Genomic DNA, 21,257 nt, shown 5'->3' with positions numbered 1-21,257 from the left:
GGGCTCCACCCCCACCCCCACCCCCACCCCCACCCCCATTAATAATTAATATCTAAATAAAAAAATAAAAAAATAAACTTCCATAAATGTTTGCAATATTTTATTTTAACTCTTTGTTATTTCTCAAAAATACTTTTTATTCAGTCTCTATTCTTCCTAGGATGCATTTGAATATTAAGGAGTAGTGTAAAATATATTAAAATAAGATATACTTTGTGTATGTGAAATTTTAAGATTCAGCTTCAAAAGTATAGCCTATCTCTTGATCTCTCGCAGTATAAAAAATACTTTTAGAAAAGATTCAGTGGGGTTCTAGATTCTTGACTTTAACACATATAGGGTAAACGTTTTTAAAAACTTCATCAAATATGCTTTATATATCTATATTCTACATCCACCAGGATTTGGAAACTACAGTACATGGGCCTATTTGTACATGTGGCGTTGTTTTATTGACATCCTGTAGAGGGCGCTGCAACTCCGGAAAAGGAAATTGCATTAATGTCTTCGGTCGGTCAGTCGCTCCGCGCTGTGTTGGATGGGTACAGTATAAAAATGGACTAATGGCAAAAACCTCGCAATAAAATGGGTAAGCGATTACTACATTATTACTATTAGCTATGCGTATATTACAAAACAGATTTCGTCCCATTGAAATGATAAGATATATGTTTGAATCTTAGAATCCCGGCTACTAATAGATTAAACCGAGTTTGTCATTGGGCTGTGTATATCTGTAGATGCGATTACCTGAATGTGGTCATCATGGGTAACTTAGGCAGTGGCAGCTGTTCGTGTTAACACGGATGAAGTGAATAAGGAGGCAGACTTCTAGATCTATCTTATTCGCCGGTGATTTCCCGGTTGTGATAAGCAGCTTTCCCGCAACCGAACCGAGACTCGCGTTTAAAACTGACCTTTCGATTCGCTTTTAAACATATGATGTTGGAATGACGTGTGTCATTTTGTTTCCTGTTGTGTGAATGACTTGTACTTCCATCTCAAGACGATTCACCCAAGACTTTTCTGTTCGGTTTGAATTTTATTTTTTTAGAGATAGATAATCGGTTTTATAGATATATATCTCCCCCGGACATTTTACATTTAATCCTCACCGTTTGATGAGTCTCTAAAGAGTGACACAAAACAACAGGTAGAGTAACTTATTTATTGCGTTGATTGCCTACTTTCTCAACATTTTAATCAACAATTGGCATAAATAAAATTTATTACGTTAATTAATAATATTTAGTCTAATTATACATTAGTTATTATTGTCAAAAAGTAAAAAAAAAAACCAATTAGAATTCTGTTTAGCATAAAAATAATCATTAAAAGAAATCAGCAATTTATTTTAAAGTATGAATATCTTTACAATTAGAAAGCCTAAAACAAACAAATATGAAAATAAATTTGTGGCCTTTTAGATCAGGCAAAACAATTTCATATAACTCCAGAAGTAGCAACAATTATTATTATTTATAAAATAATTTAATTCTGTAGTAAAGTCTAAAGATCCATTAGTTATTATCATTATGTAAAAAAAAAAACAGAATTCTTCTAATTGTAAAAAAAAAAAAGAAAGAAAGAAAAAAAAGCAGAATAATTTCAATCAAATCAATATTGGTTGATCTTCTTTTTCATCAGCAAGGCGAGGAGAAGATGCCTCAACCCAAGGTGAAGCTGGTGGTGACGGGAGATGATTTTGGCTACTGCGAGAGAAGAAATCAAGGGATTGTGGATTGCTTCAGAGCTGGTGCGATCTCCAATGTCTCTCTTCTGGTGAATGCAGTCTCAGCGAAGCACGCGGCAGACCTGGCCAAAAGGTACAGCAGCTGATTTCTAAACTACGTTTGGTTTAAGCAGATAAATATGAAATCTGATATCCTAGTCTGAGTATTGTGATACTCTCCCTTATGACATGTGAGCCTGTTAAACCTGTTGCCAAAGATAAGATTAGGCCTACTTGTAAATAAATAAAAAAACAGGACAGGGTAGAAGTACAGATGTTAATGTACTCTTCATGTCTTTGCACCAAGGCAAGGCTAGTTTATTTAGCACATTTCATACACTATGGCAATTCAAAGTGCTTTACGGAAAGGATTTAAAATAATTACTAATTAAAAGCAAGGAAAATTAAAACAGTTATAAAAGAAATTAAAAGAGATATATGACACAGTTATAAAACGAATTAAAAGATTAAAAAGATGATACATAGATAAACTTCTCATCTGGCAAACACCGGTGTATTATATTTTTCACAACTCCCAGTTTTACTCTGAGGTTTTCCCATGGTGAGATCACACTGTGCCTGTGGTGTTACTTAAAAATACTCACCAGTTATATATATATATATATATATAAAAAAAAAAAAAGTACTACACCTATAATTAAAATGAAACATAAAGACAAAAAAGACTTCAAAATATTATTAAAATCAATAATAGTATCTAAAATAACACTGCTTCTCACGCACAGGTATCACATCCCCATCGGACTCCATGCAAATCTCTCGGAGGGTCTTCCAGTGTCTCAGGAACTGAAGGGCTCAACAATCCTCAACAAGGATGGGTTCTTCCATGGGAAGATGGGCTTCAGGGAAGTTTTGCAGAGTGGTCAGCTCAAGATGTCAGAGGTACACAGGAACACGCACCCATAAAGTCCAAACCAAAAAGCACATGGGAGTAAATTTAAACCATAACGCTGCTATGGCAGCGTCTATGTGACACTGTTTACATCACAGTGAATAGGATTGTATTCATGTTATATCAGAGGTGGCCTTTGTTGGAGAAAAACAATGCGACTGCAATTACTTTATTATCTCTGTTATAATGTTATCTCATATTTCACACTTAATATTCGATTTATAAACAAATTCTATCTCTATAACCATTGAGAGCAAAGAGAAGAGGGATTAGATAATGGATGTAATAGGAATTAGTACTAATACAATATGAATACAAATAGACCTTGGCTTTCCGATGACGGAGTGCTCCAAAAGCTCCAGACAAGTTTATCCTTATCCAACAATCTCATAATGTCTGGTTGGAATGACAGCAAGCGCGTACAGTCTTTCTTGCAGGATGATGACCGACCAAGTGAAATGTAACTTTTTTTTATTTTCAGTAAAATCAGTGTAATATTCAGCATTTTTGTTCATTAATAGTGGAATGTGTCTATTTTGCACTCTTGATATTTGAGAGTTTCACCCCTGTGCACTTTTCTCTACATCGTGAAAATTCTCTGTATTTTTGTTTAATATTTCCCATTTATTTATTATGGCGGTCAAAAATCCGCGAACAACAAAAGTGTGAGACTTTTTTTTACAACCATTTAGCTTTTTCGAATCAAGTCCACGATTGTTTCTTCTGGTCACATAGCGACTGCCGCAAATGTCACAGAGTTTCGTACCATTCCAATGAAGTAGCGATTTTAAAAATTTCAACAACAACAACAAAATTCTGTCTAAAATGACCGAACAACACCATAGCAGAGGGTTAAATATAGTGAAGTGTAATTATGGAAACACTGATATGATACTTTTAAATATGAAACTAAAACCGTCAGAGACACATTTGGATTTGTTTGGAACTATTTTTATTGCCGAAATAGACAAAAACAGACAATATTCTGTGTTTAAAAAATTGTCTAAAAAGTAAGTTGCCTAATATTGATTACTTGTTTATTGAACTGATGGATTATTTCCACATTTGTAATCGTGCTGATATTCGGGAAAACAGCACTCTTGCTCGTGTGGTATTGTTGAACTTATATATCCAATAAAGGCCTATTAAAAACAAGAATTCCTAAATGCAAATAATAAATACCAATAAAGATAATTTCATAATTTTTATCATTAATTTTTTTTTTAAAGTTCACTAATGTTAGTCAAGAGGGTTTGTGCCCAAAACATGTATAATATTTTCACATCATTTACCATTTTCACCTTCTCTTTGACCGTTTTCTTTTATTAATAAAGCTTAGTTTCAATAGATGTTATTGGGCTGTGGAGGAAGTTTTTCCAGTATGTTTTTTGTTACAAATTAACCTGTTGGTAGCACTTTATTTTACAGTCCTGTTTCACATGAACATGCTATGTACTTATTGTAGTAAATGACACTAACTAGGTACCAACCCTGGACCTACCCCTAAACCTTAAATTAACCCATGTAGTTACCTTACAGTTACACTACTCAGTACTTTAGTGGGTAAGGATACTTTTAGTACATTGAAAGTGCACGTACTGTAAAATAAAGTGCAACCAACCTTTTGATTTGCAAACATCAAGGATAAGCCAATTTTCCATAAATTCTTTAAATATACGGTATGAAACCATTTGAAAGTTTCAGACTTCAGAGCCAAACACAGCACTACCATTTAAAACACTTGTTTTCCTGTGTTGTTTTGTCTGTTTATAAGGTGGAGGTGGAGCTCAGAGCCCAGGTAAATCGTTTTTGTGAACTGGTTGGCCACATGCCCTACCATATGGACGGCCATCAGCATGTGCACGTGCTGCCAGGTAACTGTTTGAACAACCCTTTTCACCTTACATCTACATTTAATCATTTACCAGACGCTTTTATCCAAAGCGACTTACAAATGAGTAGAGCAATAGAAGCAATCAACCTAGTTCTGAATGCGTATTTAGCCACTTCTTGAAAGTGGCAAAAGACTCAGCGGCTCGGGTTGAGTTAGGCTGGTCGTTCCACCAGCAGGGAACAGTCCAGGGAAAGGTCTGTGAAAGCCATTTTGTGCCGTTTTTTGCAGAACGCAAGCTTCTAGAGTGCATATAGGTCTGAAGTAGTGTGAGTTTAGGTATAGGGGTGCAGAGCCAATACTAATAACTATTAATACCTTCTAATGGCTGCCAATCAGTCCGCCTGTGTGTCAGTGTTTTATTTGAACTACACCATACTCTTAACCATAAACATTCTTTATTTTCATCATGGCATCGCTGCAAAACTCCCCTTTTGGAACCTTTATTCTTTATACGTGTATCATTTATAAGTTTTAGGTTGGTAACGGTTTTTAATGTCACTTATGTTCACCAACCTTTTGTAATATTTTAAATGCTTTTACTGTCACTTTTAATCCGTTTAATGTTCCCTTGCTGAATACAAATATTACATTTCCTTGTTACGTTGTCTTCTTTTCATATTGAACTTTTTTCCCCATTGTTTTCAGAGGTGCGAGAGGTGTTCGCCCAAGTTCTCTCTGATTTCGGGGTCACCTACACACGGGTCCCAATAGAACCTGATCTTAAATCCTGCACCTTCCTCCCATCACATCTGCGAGACTTCAACACACGGGTTAAAAAAGATGCCCTTGAATCTATCGAGGTCTTTCATCGCCATGGAATTAGGTTTGTGATGCAACATTTTAAAGGATCAGCATTTGCTTTCCAAGATTTCTCAGATGTTTTTTTTAGTCTTCAATATCCTTGCGTAGTTATCAGTTCATCGCCGCCTTCAAAACACATGAACATTGAATAGTCTATAAATAGTCGATTTTGTCCTTCACATAAGCAGGCACAGTATAAACACAATATGCATGAAATCTAATCAACTAAATCCTTTGTATGACTCCTCAGGTGGCCTGATGTATACCTGGGCCTAAGCACCATGGGTAAGAACATGTCTGTGCCCAACCTAAAACGCGCTTTGGGCTTCGCGCTGGAAGCTTCACTGGATGAAGCCGTGACTTCCCCATTAATACTGACGCAGTCCGATGACGCCGCGACCGACTCCTATCGACCAGTTACAGCAGAGCTTATGGTGCATCCAGGATATCCAAGTCAGCATCAGCAGGGTGGATGTGGAGAAGGACCAGATGACTTCTCACAGTCTGCAGACCGACTGCACGAGCTGAATACTTTGAGGGACCCTTTGGTGCTTCACTACTACAGGCAACAGGGGATCCACCTCTGTGCCTTTAAAGACTTTTAAACACTTAAAGCAGAGTATTTGGGGCGTTTCAAACCGAATGAATGTCTGCTGTTAGGAAATAAGATCTTGACCCATACCTCAAAAGATCAATTATTTATATTATAGTATGAATGCTTGGTTTGGGAAAAGGCAGAAAATCAGCATTCAGTTTATCTGTGCTGCTTACAAAGCCCATACTAAACTATTTGAAGCTACTGCCTGTTAAAGTACAGCCAAAACAAGAATATTATACCAATTTTTCAACAAAAACCTAAGTTATTAGATTGACCTTTTTTAAATTGTATTTTAAGTTTTTTTTTTAAAAACAGCCATTCACTTTAAGACGGAGAGCTGCTCCAGACCAGTTCTTATAATAGGAAGGTGCCATTTTAATTGGATTTGATTAGAAAACTTTTGCCTCATTTGAGCTGAAATTTCTCTCTCAAATATTGCAGAGAATCCAATAGCAATCTGTATTTATGACTGTAACATACTATATGAAGATTTTAACTCAACATAACATGTAGCGATTACTTTATATTTAAAAATTCAATGGTGTTTTTTGGGTACAATGTTTTTAATGAATGTATTTATGATATTTTTATTAACTTGAATTAAAAGCACAGTACCATTTACTCTGGATTTCTTTGTGGAACTTGAAAAAAGGCTTTGGAACAAGTATTATGCTTTAGAGTCGAAAGTAAATACCGTATTGTACAAGCACATCAATTTGGTACTTTATCTTTTATGTACTTTTGATTAACACCAGAACTTTAGACCAGCCAATGGCACCATAGAAATGTATTTGTGCATGTGCAATATACAGGTGAAACTCGAAAAATTAGAATATCGTGCAAAAGTTATGTCTTACAGCTTATGAAAACCCCAAATTCAAAATCTCAGAAATTTTGAATATTACATGAAATCAATAAAAAAAAAGGATTTTAAATACAGAAATGTCGGCCCTCTGAAAAGTATAATCATGCATATGTATATAGTTTTATATACTAAATATATTAGTTTCACCTTTGAATTTGAATTACTGAAATACATGAACTTTTGCACGATATTCTAATTTTTCGAGTTTCACCTGTATGTATGTATTTGTACACTGATCACCCATCCTATTGAAACTCATTCAGAACTAGGTCAAAATAGCCTTTATTTGGGGAGTTCAACCTTTTGTCACATATTAGGGTTAACATGTTTATAACCTGTGTATATTAAATTCAGGCCATTAATGGCATTTCAGATGTAAGCTGTAATTGAAGCAACAGTTCGGACTTTAAGTAGTAGTCTTCATAAATATATCGTTTACTAATGCTAATATATTCAGGTTAAACAATCGCTGAACTCTTTTAGAATTTAATTTCATCGCACAAATCCGTAATGCTCATTTAAACTGGGGCATCCCAGAAAAAATATTTTGATTGGTTGATTTTAAGAGGTAGAACCTGAGAGAGAAAAAAAGTTAATTTAGCCAATGTTTGAGTATAACAGGTATCCGTGCTTGGTCTTCCTCTTTTATTTTGGTACACAAAAGGGAGTGTTTTTAAAGTCTGCACAAAAATAAGCCTTTAAGAAGAAGAAAATGACACTGTGAAGAGAGCAAGGGGCTTATTTGAGGCATACTGCAAGAGATTTCACCCAAATGCATAAGCAAATATTACTTAAATATCTTGAACGAAAGAAAGCCCAAAGAACCTCGTCGAGTTTGCATTATAAAGCGTGGCGTCAAAACCAAAGTTAAACTCTTGACAGATTGAATAATATACTTTAAAGAGAATGTTCTAGAAAACTCACGGTCAACTACTGCGTTTATTCTGTGTTGGGAGAAAATAAGAATAATATTCTTCAGTAGCGTACATCTCTGTAAATCTAGGGGCCATTTCCCTGTTTAAACCCAAATAATCAATAATATACAAGAATCTCCTATGAAACACGTTAAAAGAGAGATGTTTAAAATGAGTGATCATCATCATGGAAAATTACGTTCACTCACACAAATAGCATTGTTTTCATCCTTCCTTTTTCATTTGTGAAACAAAAGTATTTCATAGCAATATCAGCCTTTGTTTCTGACTCTACAGTGGTTTTGCCGATTCGAGGCTTGGAAAGGGGCTGAAAGTAGCCTGTTCCTCAGACATACCGTGCAACCCAACAAGTGCAGTGAAAGTAAAAGGGTTATATGAAAAATAATCGCTTGCCCTCGCTGAAATCCTCCAGCTGGCTAACCTCCATTCCTCCTCAATGTCTCCGTTTTGTTTTGTATTGTGGAAATCAAAGAACACACATGTAAGAAGAGGGAACAACATAATAATAATAATAATATACATGATAAATTACAATCCATCTGGTTTTAAATGAACTGTCACTTCCAAAAGTAATTTCTGAAAGTTTTGTGTAATAATGCAATGATTCATTTTCTCATTACAAAAGGGTCAAACAGCATTCATAACTGAAACGCCCTGTACAATTTCCAACTTCTTTCTCTTAAGTTATCCTCTAACAACAAATTTATGCTTTCAAACTTCAGAAAAAAAAAAAAACAACATAGTAAAAAGTTAGTAAGGGCCTCAAGCTAACACCAGAAACTCGGATGTCCTCACGGTGTCCTGCTTCAAGACGGAGGCTGCAGCTGCGCAGTACTTCTCCAGCTTGACTAGAGTGACACGTGGAAAGGAGAGGAGAAGGAGGGAAAGCGGGAGGGAGGGATAGAGGATGGCAATTGGGTATTGGGAGGAAGGTAGTAGAGCGAGGGGAAGAGGATCAGAGGAGTAGGGGGGGTCTGGGGCTACACACTTGTCTGGTATTGTTAGTCCACTGGCCGCTTTTCGCCGTGTTTCTTTGTAAACTCTTCTGCATTCTTAAAGAATTTTTTACGGTCTTTTGAGTATTCTTCTGCTAGGTCGGCCCTCAGAGGGTGTTCTGGCTGTGGGTCGTTCACCAGGGCAATGAGCGACTGAATTACTGTAAAAGAAGGGGAAAGAATGCTGGTTAGGCAGGAAATAAGAACCCCATTATTCATAAGAATGTACTATACGAAACTGTAAACCCTAACGCTCAAAATTATTCACTGATTTGAGTAGGGTAAACTTAAATTAAACAAATTAGTTCAATCAAGGTAACTTTTATGAGTATTTAGAACTTCATTTTTCTGTGAGCTCACAAAAGAGACACATTTTAAGTCATCTGAATTTCTTCATTGTTTTGAGTTTTATGAACTTGTTTCTTTTAATTTAGACAAACTTCAATTTAACTGAAACTGGGCTGGGATTTCTATTTCCCAGCATGCTTTGCCATGATGATGACACTCAAAAGGGAGAGTAAATGCTAAAATTAGGCGTTTTATAATGTGTTTTTTTTAGCAAGATTAATGTAAAGTGGGGGGATTTAGGGTGTATTCACACCAGGAAAGTCCGATAGTTCACTTGCTTTGGTCCGGACCAAATACATTGTTTTTTTGTTTTTTTTTGGTACGGTTCGCTTTCACACTGCTCTTTTTGCAAGTGAACCAAAATTTGTAAACAAAACCACACGTGTGCTAAGGTCGTCCATTCATTGGACAAGGATTCTCAAGTAGGGAAATCAGGAAGTGCAAAAAAGGCTTAACGTAAATTAACGCAGCATCATCCTTGTATTGTAACTATCGTTACATTATATGAACTGCAAATGCTTTTTTTTTTTTTTGCATCTATGCGCGATTAGACTAAAGAGAACGCTCTGTATGTGAATGTATGGATGCACACACTCATTCATTCATTCCATTCCAATGATGCACACACGACGCGCAGAGAGACGCGAAACAGATGTAATGTAGTAGGCTACAACAGATCACTTTCCCATAACGCAACTCCGACTACGGAAGCCTGTTAACTCAAAGGCGCAGTGCTTTCTTGCAATTGGGTCGGTTCATGTTCACACCGTAAACGAACCGTACCAGAGTTCGTTTGGAACCGTACCGAGACCACCTCTTCAGCTGGGTCTCGGTTCGGTTGTTTGGTCCGCACCCGAGTTCGATTGCTGTATTCACACCTGCCCAAAAGGTCCGCACCAAGAGGGGAAACGAACTAGAGTTCGATTCAATCGAACCAAACAAGGCAGGTGTGAATACACCCTTAGAAATGTTTAATGTTGGATTTATTGGGGTTACCATTATGGTGACGAGTGGAGCATTAGCTTGGTTTGAGAACAGGTATATGTTAAATGTTTTATATTGCTGTACTTATTCAGCAATTGCTATGCTAATGCTATTACAGAATTGTGTTTCCAATTAGCAAGTTAGCATTCACTCAATTAGCTACTTAAAGCTAGGCAAGTTGAGATTTCATGATAATTTAAGTTAAATGTATGAATTAGCTTACTCAACTCTGCTTGCTTAAACTTTGAATTTCTTAACTTAAAAATTGATTTAACTTATTACCTCACATTTTTTTTGAGTTCTGCCAACTTCTCTGAGTTTACAGTGTACTTTAATATAATCAATAATACACCCACAATACAAAACTGAGTAAAATCCCAAAAAAACACCCAAAACAACTTTATAAACTAGTAATTTAGTACTGCATGATTTAACTTGGTAAGAGTAATCTAGTTTTCTGAAGAAATGCGTGACATTACACGAATGCCGTAAAACGATCACAAACATGTTGAAAGATTGTTTGAACATCTGTTCCTGGAGAAATTTTTGGGTCTGTACGATTTTTTAATGCATTTAAAAGAAGTCTTATTCTCACCAAGGATGTATTTATTTGTTTGAAAATACAGTAAAAACTGTAATATTATTTCAATTTAAAATAACAGTTTTCTATTTTAAAATATTTTAAAATGTAATTTAACACTGTGATGCAAAGCTGAACTTTCAGCATCATTACTCCAGTCTTCAGTGTCACATGATCCTTCAGAAATCATTCTAATATGATGATTTGCTGCTCAAGAAACATTGTTTTCATTTTTTTTTCATTCCCCGATGAACAAAGTTAAAAAGAACAGCATTTATTTGAAATAGAAATCTTTTATGACATTATAATAGTGCTGCCGCGATTAGTCGACTTAGTCGACGTAATCGACCATGCAAATTAGTCAACGGCAATTTTTTTAGTCGACGTGTCGTTTTACTATTGACCCCTATTTATTTTTGGTCTCCCGTCACAAACGGCTCACTGTAATTCACCTCCACACACCAGTCTGTGCGCCGTGCGCGCCCTGCTGGTTTATCTGCTATCATTTTCCTTCACGTTCCCGCCGGCCTTCACTGCTTTGATATGAAAAATTGCGGAGGCAAGTGACGGAGCTTTCACAGTGGGCTCGTTTGCTGCGGTCCGAGTCCGAGCGCGCGCCCGATTGTTCCCGGCGCCCCCCGCAGCGTTGGTCTGGTTTCACACTCAATTCTATCGAACCCTGTTGAGTTTGCGTGCATCTTATGCTATCGCAAACGTGCACGGCGCATGATAGAAAACAGAACACGGGTCAATATATTGTGTTTTTCAAACGGACTCTTTTGAGGAGACAGTGGATTTCCAAATGTGTTGCCCTGATTGCACGCGCAATGCGCGAATACACTGCAGACTCAACTCTCGCGTATCCAAGGTAAATTATCAACACTATCATCCCTTACATGTGTTTTATTTAACTAAATGCATCATAATCAGCTAAAACGCATGGGCAGGCAGGTTACTTAACTTCCTGAACAAGCGCTCCCGAGTCCGTGTTGCTTTCACATTCACGCGAACCGCGGCACGGGCCCGCCATGCACGCAAGTGTAAACGCGAGCTACATAACTGCGTGCGTGCATGCCTGCTTTCAGCGCGACTCATAGTGGGCTAGTCCAGACTCTTTCAATTCAATTCCAATTTATTTGTATAGCGCTTTTCACAGAAAATGCATTGCATCTACTTTACTATTCAGAGTGATGTTATCAGTTATGCTTTTCAGAAATGTACATAAATTAATCATTATTAGCTTACTGTACATTTTTTAAGGCAGAACAAAGAGCTAATTTAAGTAATACATACATGTTTGTTATTAGAGGATTAGATTAGGACTCTGACTAATATGGTATAGCCTAATGGAAATGCAGATACTTAATGCTTAGATTGTTATAGTGTTGTCACGATACTAGAATTTCTAACTTCGATATGATACCTTGAAAAATATCGATATTCGATACCATTTTCGATACCACGGAGAAAAAACTGCCACAATATTAAGGGGGTATTTTTTTTTATTTAAAGCTAAATATAACAAGTCTAGAACATGACAATGAGGTATATTTTACATGAACAAAAATGTCCTGAGTTCTATTTGTTTATATTTTTTAATTGGACCAGAGCTAACATGATGTACTTTTATTACCTACTGTTATCAAAGATTAAAATATACTGTAACAAAAAAGCACTTAACAGTATCAAATTGGAGGATAGAGAGTCAGTAATGTATAATAATAAGATTAAACATTCAATTTTCAGTTAAAGGCATGTCATTATTGAATTCAGAGATGCCATTGTCTAGCTGTTTAGTTTAATTAATATCTGTGTAATCAAATTGATGATAATCGCTAATGAAGGAAAATTGCAGAATTAAATAATAATTTTTGAATAAAGTTAAATAGGCACCAGTTAATTTACATTTGACCACAGTTACAATATTTACTTGTCTAAGATTCCTCAGTCAGATTATGTTAACTTTAAGAATTAAAACGAGACAACAGAGACTCTTATCAACAACAATACTAGGCCATCTTGGTTAATGTTTCAGAAAGGTTCAAATGAGAAGAGTTACAGTGTTTTTTTTTTTAGCAGTGGGGGGGGGCAGGTCTGTCCAAACAACAAACACCCCTGATGCTGAGCATTTGCTGCTAAATAGTAGCCTACCCCTGGAGCCTGTTCCTTAAGTCTGTTTTCACATATACAATAATTTAAAAAATGAGTGATGTGAGGGATTATTGATAGTCAAACAATCTGTTGGGTGCCCGCAGCCCGCTCGCGTGTAGGCCTACGCGCTATTCTCCGACATGCCCGCTCGCGGTGTGTAGCTCGTGTCCGGGCTATTCTCCGACATGCCCGCTCGCGGTGTGTAGCTCGTGTCCGCGCTATTCTCCGACATGCCAGCTCGCGGTGTTTGTAGGCTAGCTCGTGTCCGCGCTATTCTCCGACATGCCCGCTCGCGGTGTGTGTAGCTCGTGTCCGCGCTATTCTCCGACATGCCCGCTCGCGGTGTGTAGCTCGTGTCCGCGCTATTCTCCGACATGCCCGCTCGCGGTGTGTCTAGCTCGTGTCCGCGCTATTCTCCGACATGCCCGCTCGCGGTGTGTAGTGCGTGTCCACGCTATTCTCCGACTCCGACATGCCCGCTCGCGGTGTGTTTTTTACGCGTGTCCGCGCTATTCTCCGACATGCCCGCTCGCGGAATCAACCAAAGCCGGTCGCGGGGGCGCCGCCCTCGCCATCTTTCCATTCACTTCACTTTTGCTATTTAACCAGAGCGAATGAGACGAGTGCGTCACGTAAGGTGTTTGTCAACGCGCCTTTTGAGAGAAGTGAAAGTTACTGCTCGGCTAGTATCGATACTTCGGGAAATTAGTATTGGTACCGTTCAGATATTTCAGTATCGATATTTATCGAAATATCGATGTTTTTGACAACACTAGATTGTTAATACATAATGTTTTTGAACAGGTGACATTTTATGTTTTGGCCCTTCAGTTGAGTTCAAAATAAAATGGACACAACGAAATAAACACTTGATTTTTTTTTAATTAGTCGTTTAGATTAGTCGACTAATCGAAAAATTAGTCGAAAGATTAGTCGTTAGAAAATTAGTCGTTAGTGGCAGCACTACATTATAAATGTCGTAACTGCTACTTTTGATCAATTTAATGAGTCCTTGCTGATTCAAAGTAATTATTTCTCTAAACAAATCTTATTGACCCAACATTTTTGAACGGTAGTGTATATCAAGATTATTTCTATTAATATATACATTCTTATTTTTTACAGTACTAATAAATCATCTCTATAATTTAGTCTGAGAAAACTACATAGCCTGCCCTTCTTCATAAAACATAATAAAAAAAAATAAAATGAAAGATTAATCCATGTAATGTTTGGGTAGTCAATGAGTTGAAAAAAGAAATTAAGGGTGTTGCCTACTATATAAACAGATGTGAATACAAACAACATCACAACGACTTCTATTTGTTCATGACGACATGACCGAGAGTGTACATGAGAGCTTTAGCAGTGTGACTCATGTGACGGTTTCAGGAATATTGCAGCACATCTCACCTTGGTCAGTTTTGGTGGCTGGTTTCCAGTTCTCTGCACTAATAACAGGCAGGCAGACCTGTCCCTTCTCGTCAATGTTGGGGTGGTAGATCTTCGTTTTGAACGTGATCTTCGGTGGTTTGAATGGGTACTCTGCAGGGAAGATGATCTCGATCCTGAATGCCCCTTTGTCATATGGAGGATTGTCCTGTGGGAGAATAAGGTAAATGAGGTGAGCACAGCTCAGTCTATATTGTATATGGATGTTGACAACGGGACAGAAGGCTGAATGCGTGTAGTATAAGATCAGATACGGCTGATTGCATTATGAAAAGCACGGATATCGTCCAGGTCTAAATGCAGTCTAGCATTTGAAAGCTGTTCAACAATGAACATACTGAAACTAAGCAATGTTTTAGAACAGTGGTGCCCAAGCTTTATACTATAAAAGTGCCAAAAATCTAAACTGATTGCGGGCCGTGGGCCAAAAGTACATGTTGCTTTATATCCACAAAAAAAAAAAAATCGAATTCACTTATATTCTCATCCCCCATATTTCATATATAAAAGGTCATAAAAGGTCAGCCATCTCTGGCCCACAGACCATGGTTTGGGCATCTGTTTTAGCATATATAAAGCATTTTACATGCAAATATGTATCAGATTTGTGTTTCCAAATCCTAATGCTGTCTTATAACATAATTTCTTGTCTTGACTATGCATAGGCAAATAACATGTAAATACAATTCATGCAAGAATGATGAAATATGAACATTTAGTAAACTTACTGGAACAATGAGGCCTTGCCATGTCAATATGTTTGATTCATCAACTTGAATGTTACGGAAGTTTTTCATTCCAGATTTGCGGATTTCTTCAAGCTCCTGATAAAAACAAGGGTTGTAAACAAGGATGTGTTAGATACTACTAGTGGGTTATTACAACTTTTGCTTGTGGAGCAGAAATATAGAAAATCTGAGATGGACGAGTTTACGATAAAACAACCTTTCTTTATAGCACAATTACCATTAATTAAGTGCAAATAAATGAATTAGTAATTACAGTTGAGTTTACAATATTGGCCAACAGCTTATATTATGGTCAAGACACCAAGTGTAACCTGAGTCAGGTCTTGACCTAATGAGTCGGAGAAATTACCCCTTCCTCAGCAGCTTACTGTAAATAACTGACCCGAAGTGAGTGTGCATTAATACAACAACAAACCACACCTTAAATGTTTGAAGTACCATGTAACATTATATCTGAAAACTATTGCTCTAACATATGCTTTCGAAGATGTCTATTCACTTCCACATAGGGCTTCAACTAATTATTACATTTAAAATCTATTAATCTGTCAATTATTCCTCTGACTAATCGGATTAAAAAAGGCATTTCTGTGTGTGAATATATATATATAAATAAATAAATGTACACACAATACACATATACTTATTATATTACAAACGTAATTCTTCCACATCCTGTCCAATGTTGTTGGAACACTTGGAAGTCCATAATATAAAGCAGTCTCGTGTTTTAGACAACTTGGTTCAAGCAGTGTTCCCCACAGTAGCTCAGCCTGTGTCCACTGCTATATTTCAGTTGTGTTTTGTCTATAGAAATGTTATTCACTCCTGTAAAGTGACGTGAGGTGTTTTGAGTGAGCTGTTCAAATTCGTTATTGATTATTATTTTCATTATCAATACGTTGTTGCAGCCCTAGTCTTAGGTCCATACAGTATTAAATAAAGCATCAACAATTACATGTTGAAAAACAGGTACTATAGAAAGAGTGTGTTTTTATTGCCCTAGGCTGTGAAGATTACCCATTTCCTACCATTACCACTGAGAGCGGACTGCCATTTACAAACTATCTTATCTAATAAGGAAGTAAACTCGCTAAGATGATCATTGTGACAAAAAAGTCTGCTAGCTGTACATAAACACCCTAAAACCTCAAATATAAGACCATTCAGATAGTTTGACCTCGGAAAAATATTGGACAGAAACATCTAGGTGGTTAAAAACAGGTTATTCACGTGTTTGGAATGAAGTGATTTAGACAAGACGGAAGTTCATAAAGCGAAAGCTTGTTGTGAAGTCGGTTACTGTTTCGTTTTTAATGAAGGGCGTTACTGCAGCTTACCACCTGAAACACTAAAACATATTTTAAAAGAAGTAGTCTAATTATTTGTGCTATTTTAAGCTTTAAACGGAAAAAGAGCGTCGACTTCAGCTTAAATTTGTCAGATGTTGCTGGTTTGGTCCCTTTGAGTCATCTCTAACGTCACTGCAGTGGGTTTAAAACATTAAGATTCGGTTAAAATGATCCATTAGTTCTTATAACAGCCGTTTAATTTAAAGTTATTGTATTCAGATTTGTTTCAAGCAACCAAATCTATTCTAACGGAACTCATCGCATTAGAATCCTATACATTATATTGCAGTCATTTACTTGCAGTCAATAAACGAAAGGACTTGTTAAGACACTGAATCCTATTCTAACGGCACTTTGACCCATTGTCTCTCCAAACTCGACCCCAAAACCCTGTTCTATAGTCCCGCGGCCTCCACCGGCGCTTTTCCTCCTTCATGTTTGGAAACGCGAAGCGAGCCGAGTCATCGAGTGAGAGAACCGCTCGTACCAACGTCGATCAAGCCACAACGAGCCAGCGAATCGCATTTCCGGCGAGTTAAACTTCATGTTTAAACCCCTATCGCGTCGTCGTATGTGGTTACTCTTTATATGCAATGTAAAAAGTATGAGGTTTAGACGTCTACCTTGTGTAGTCTCCTGCTCGCCGCCATCTTGAATCTTTCAACTACTACCAGAATGCACCGCGCGGCGCAACGATTGAATCATGAGCTCGTGCGCGTTTTTAAAACTTCGGTTGATCTGGAGTCAGATTTAATAGTCGCGTACAACCGACACAACAGGCGAGACAAGAGCGCGAATACTGATCTCAGGTCAGCACCAGTGGGTACTTTCCATTACAAAACGAAACAAAAATGTAATTTATTACACTGTGGATGGAATTGGTTCTCCCGTTATGAATCAAGCTCTATTTTAGTCAGCCTTTATTATTTACTTATCTCGAAAATTTATTGAACTGAATTACTGAATCATTTCAGTGAACTTCAGGATGTAGGTGTGCCGAGAAACCATAGCGAGAAACACACAACAACACACAATTCAATGAACGTCCTTGACAAGGAAGTGTCTTTTCCGTATTTCTAGTTTAGTACTAGTTAGTGACCACATGATGTCACCCCAGAGTAAGCAAAAATGCTCAGTGGTTATTTGATTCCGAGTGATTGAACATCACTCAAACGACAACGCAGGGATGGTTTATGGTTTTAAGCTATTGGCTCTAAAATTAACAAACAGTCTAGTGAGTCTGACTAGTAGGCTGGGAGAACCAGCAAGCCGCTTTTAGGCTGGTTGCATTTATTGTTCATGGAGTGAATTTCAAGGGGAGGACGGAGTTCCAGTTCAAAATGCAGAGGATTTCCATCGTGTATCCACCTAATAGCCTCCAAGCGCGTTGCAAATTTCATACATAGTGGGATTTTACGCATCTACACTCTTAGAAGAAAAGGTTATATAAAAACGTAAAGGTTTCTGTCTGACACTTCATAGCTAACCTTTTAGGGGTTTCCATCATGTGATCATTTTAGTTATCTAGTTTTAATTAATACATTTTATTTTAATTCATTTCTTACTTTAATTTCATTTTATAAGTTAAACAGCTTGTAAACATACTTTATCTCTAGAAGAACCCCCCCCAATAATTTAAGACATTTCTCCTTATAAATAGAACCTTTTTGGCATATAAGGGTTCCTTAATATTGAGTGAAGAACCCTAAACCTGTGATATACCACAAAAAGTTCAGACGGACAGATGTTCCTGTAATTTATAACTAGTCTATCTATAAATTACAGGAACATCTGTCTGTCTTTCTAAACTTTTTGTGATTTAAAAATAAACATTCTGACATAAACACTCTGTCAGCTAAACATTAAGTCATGCACTTATAAACATGTCACTAAACTTTTGCTGTGTAATTGTCACAATGAGCACTCAAACACACCAAACCAACAATTACTAAAAACACTCACAAAAACAGATTTTGCACGGGCACTGCACTCGTTTCTTATAATGTCTATCTATGTCCAAATACAGTTTGAACAGGGTCTGTACATCAAAAGTTAAGGGCTGGGTTAATTGTGTGGGCTGTTTGTTTGTGTGCATGTGAATTTGTGGTTTTGTCAGTTTGCTTATTTGTTGAGTATCTTTTCTTGTCATAGGAGCCCATATACACCACCAACATGCTTCCTGGACCAAGGAGCAATAAAAAAGTGAGCTTGCACTCTCCCATAGTTTCCTGGAAACCACATGACTGAGACAACTTGATCAGACTTGCTTCCCCTTCAGCAATTTCAGGTAATGTTGCTGATGGGAAACATTAACTATCTTGTTTCTGCTATGATTAGCATTCAAAAACATCAGGAGATAATTTTGGATTAATAGGTAAAACTGATGCTTAATATTCCAAGTTGATTCACTTAAATTACTTAGATTACAGGGCATGAAGAATGTTAACACAGGTATGAAAATGCTAAGAAAACACCTGCCTGCCAGAATATACAATTGAAGCATATGATCTGACCTAGATTTCAAAAATCAAAAATGCATTGCAGTTATGACTTGCTTTATGCAGTTTTAGGCTTGTAAATATAATCAATTATTGCTCCAACAGCTTAAAATCTTCAAGATGAGCTGCCTTTAGAGCACCAATGTAGCAAAGTAGGTCAGATACCTTTTAAGATTATTGCATCCACAAGGAAAGCCCCAACTAAATCTAAACTGTTTTACTGTTAATTGACATCTTAATAATACCTAATCATATTATTTCCAAAGTCTCTTATTATGGTTTGAGCATGGAATATAATGGTTTTAATAGTTTGGCTGTTTCCAGCAATATATATAGTTATTTTGTGCAGATATACAGTAGTAGCCAAAAGTAATGTCTGCCTATAGGAAAATTGACATCTTCACCCTTTATTTAAATATTCTTAAAAAAATTGTTAAAGATTTTGTAAACATATTGCGTAGTGGTGCTTGGAGCAATTGTTTTATTCGTGTGTCACGTTTTGGTGGTTTGTTTCTTGTTCCTGGGTTCTGGTCTGTCATGTGATCCCATGTTTTAGTCATGTGATCCTGCCTTGTGTTCCCTTGTCTGTTGTGTCATGTTGTCATCATTGGTTAATGGTTTAAATGTTCACAGGTGTCCCTTGTCTTGTTGTTAGTCCTGTGTGTATTTAAGCCCTCATGTTTGCCGTGTGTCCTTGTCGAGTATTGTTTGTTCCATGCCCAGTCTCCGGTAGTCTTGTTTCCAAAGTCTATGTTTGTGTTCCTGTTTTTGGTCAGTTTTCATGCCTTGCCATGTTTTTGTTTGATGTTTTTTTGTTTGTAAATAAATTGCGTTTGGGTTCTCAACTTGCCTTCAGTGGACCAGTCATTACATTGCGATAACACAATTTAAAAAATCCAATTTGTACGGACATAATATTTGCCAGGCTGTCATACAAAGATATAATGAACAAATGCAAAAACAAGAGAGAACCAATGAAATATGAATAACTGATTATGTAGACAATGTATGCTTTTTCCTGTGAGCTTTTTGTTTTTCGAAGCATTTTTCTTTTTTTGCATAGTAAATAAACCTGTATAGCTGTAAATTACCTTTTTTTTGCCAAATAAGTTTGTCAGATACCTTAATACCTTAACCAAGTTCGTTTTGTTTTTAAATATGAAAATATTTAAAATATATAAAATATTTTCCTCATATTTTTAATCGAACTTGTAGGGTAATTAAAATCTAAAATCCCCTTCCGGACATCACTGTTGTCCACTACTGTATGTTGTATTAATCGTGATTAATCAATTCTAATATAAAACTTTGTGTTTATATAATATATATATATATATATGTATGTAGTGCATATATATATATATATATATATATAGCCTATTTATATATACACTGAACAAAATTATAAACGCAACACTTTTGTTTTTGCCCCCATTGTTCATGAGCTAAACGCAAAGATCTATGGCTTTTTCTATGTACACAAAAGACCTATTTCTCTCAAATATTGTTCACAAATCTGTCTAAATCTGTGTTAGTGAGCACATCTCCTTTGCCGAGATAATCCATCCACCTCACAGGTGTGGCATATCAAGATGCTGATTAGACAGCATGATTATTGCACAGGTGTGCCTTAGGCTGGCCACAATAAAAGGCCAAAATGTGCAGTTTTATCACACAATACAATGCCACAGATGTCGCAAGTTTTGAGGGAGCGTGCAATTGGCATGCTGACTGCAGGAATGTCCACCAGAGCTGTTGCCCGTGAATTGTCCTTTCTCTACCATAAGCCTTCTCCAAAAGCGTTTCAGAGAATTTGGCAGTACATCCAACCGGCCTCACAACCGCAGACCACGTGTAACCACACCAGCCCAGGACCTCCACATCCAGCATCTTCACCTCCAAGATCGTCTGAGACCAGCCACCCGGACAGCTGCTGCAACAATCGGTTTGCATAACCAAACAATTTCTGCACAAACTGTCAGAAACCGTCTCAGGGAAGCTCATCTGCATGCTCGTCGTCCTCATCGGGGTCTCGACCTGACTGCAGTTCGTCATTGTAACTGACTTGAGAAGGCAAATGCTCACATTGGATGGCGTCTGGCACTTTGGAGAGGTGTTCTCTTCACGGATGAATCCCGGTTTTCACTGTACAGGGCAGATGGCAGACAGCGTGTATGGTGTCATGTGGATGAGCGGTTTGCTGATGTCAACGTTGTGGATCGAGTTGCCCATGGTGGCGGTGGGGTTATGGTATGGGCAGGCGTATGTTATGGACAACGAACACAGTTGCATTTTATTGATGGCATTTTAAATGCACAGAGATACCGTGACGAGATCCTGAGGCCCATTGTTGTGCCATTCATCCACGACCATCACCTCATGTTGCAGCATGATAATCCACGGCCCCATG

The 21,257-nt window shown here is 37.2% G+C and overlaps 2 protein-coding genes across 2 annotated transcripts in view; one reads left to right on the top strand and one right to left on the bottom strand.

Annotated features, from left to right (window-relative positions):
• Positions 1 to 6,559, top strand: part of ydjc (YdjC chitooligosaccharide deacetylase homolog) — a 62,004-nt gene extending 55,445 nt beyond the window's left edge. The window contains exons 2-7 of the mRNA XM_056254713.1: positions 520 to 589; positions 1,648 to 1,826; positions 2,479 to 2,635; positions 4,420 to 4,519; positions 5,185 to 5,362; positions 5,591 to 6,559. Of these exons, the coding sequence (XP_056110688.1) occupies positions 1,663 to 1,826; positions 2,479 to 2,635; positions 4,420 to 4,519; positions 5,185 to 5,362; positions 5,591 to 5,945 (954 nt within the window). The 5' untranslated portion in view covers positions 520 to 589; positions 1,648 to 1,662 and the 3' untranslated portion in view covers positions 5,946 to 6,559. The remainder of the gene's footprint in view (positions 1 to 519; positions 590 to 1,647; positions 1,827 to 2,478; positions 2,636 to 4,419; positions 4,520 to 5,184; positions 5,363 to 5,590) is intronic.
• A 1,164-nt stretch (positions 6,560 to 7,723) lies between these two features.
• Positions 7,724 to 17,108, bottom strand: ube2l3b (ubiquitin-conjugating enzyme E2L 3b). The gene is made up of 4 exons (XM_056254717.1): positions 16,973 to 17,108; positions 14,977 to 15,072; positions 14,210 to 14,396; positions 7,724 to 8,894 (listed from the first exon to the last, which is right to left on the bottom strand). The coding sequence occupies exons 1-4, from the start codon at positions 16,997 to 16,999 to the stop codon at positions 8,740 to 8,742; spliced, it is 465 nt and encodes a 154-aa protein (XP_056110692.1). The 5' UTR covers positions 17,000 to 17,108; the 3' UTR covers positions 7,724 to 8,739.
• Between the last annotated feature and the right edge of the window lie 4,149 nt (positions 17,109 to 21,257).

This window comes from Rhinichthys klamathensis, unplaced genomic scaffold (genome assembly GCF_029890125.1).
Source record: "Rhinichthys klamathensis goyatoka isolate OS25496 unplaced genomic scaffold, OSU_Roscu_1.1 h1tg000114l_1, whole genome shotgun sequence".
In the NCBI taxonomy this organism is placed as follows: Eukaryota; Metazoa; Chordata; class Actinopteri; order Cypriniformes; family Leuciscidae; genus Rhinichthys; species Rhinichthys klamathensis.
Note: the sequence above shows the minus strand (reverse complement) of the source record. Positions and strands in the feature narration are given on the sequence as shown.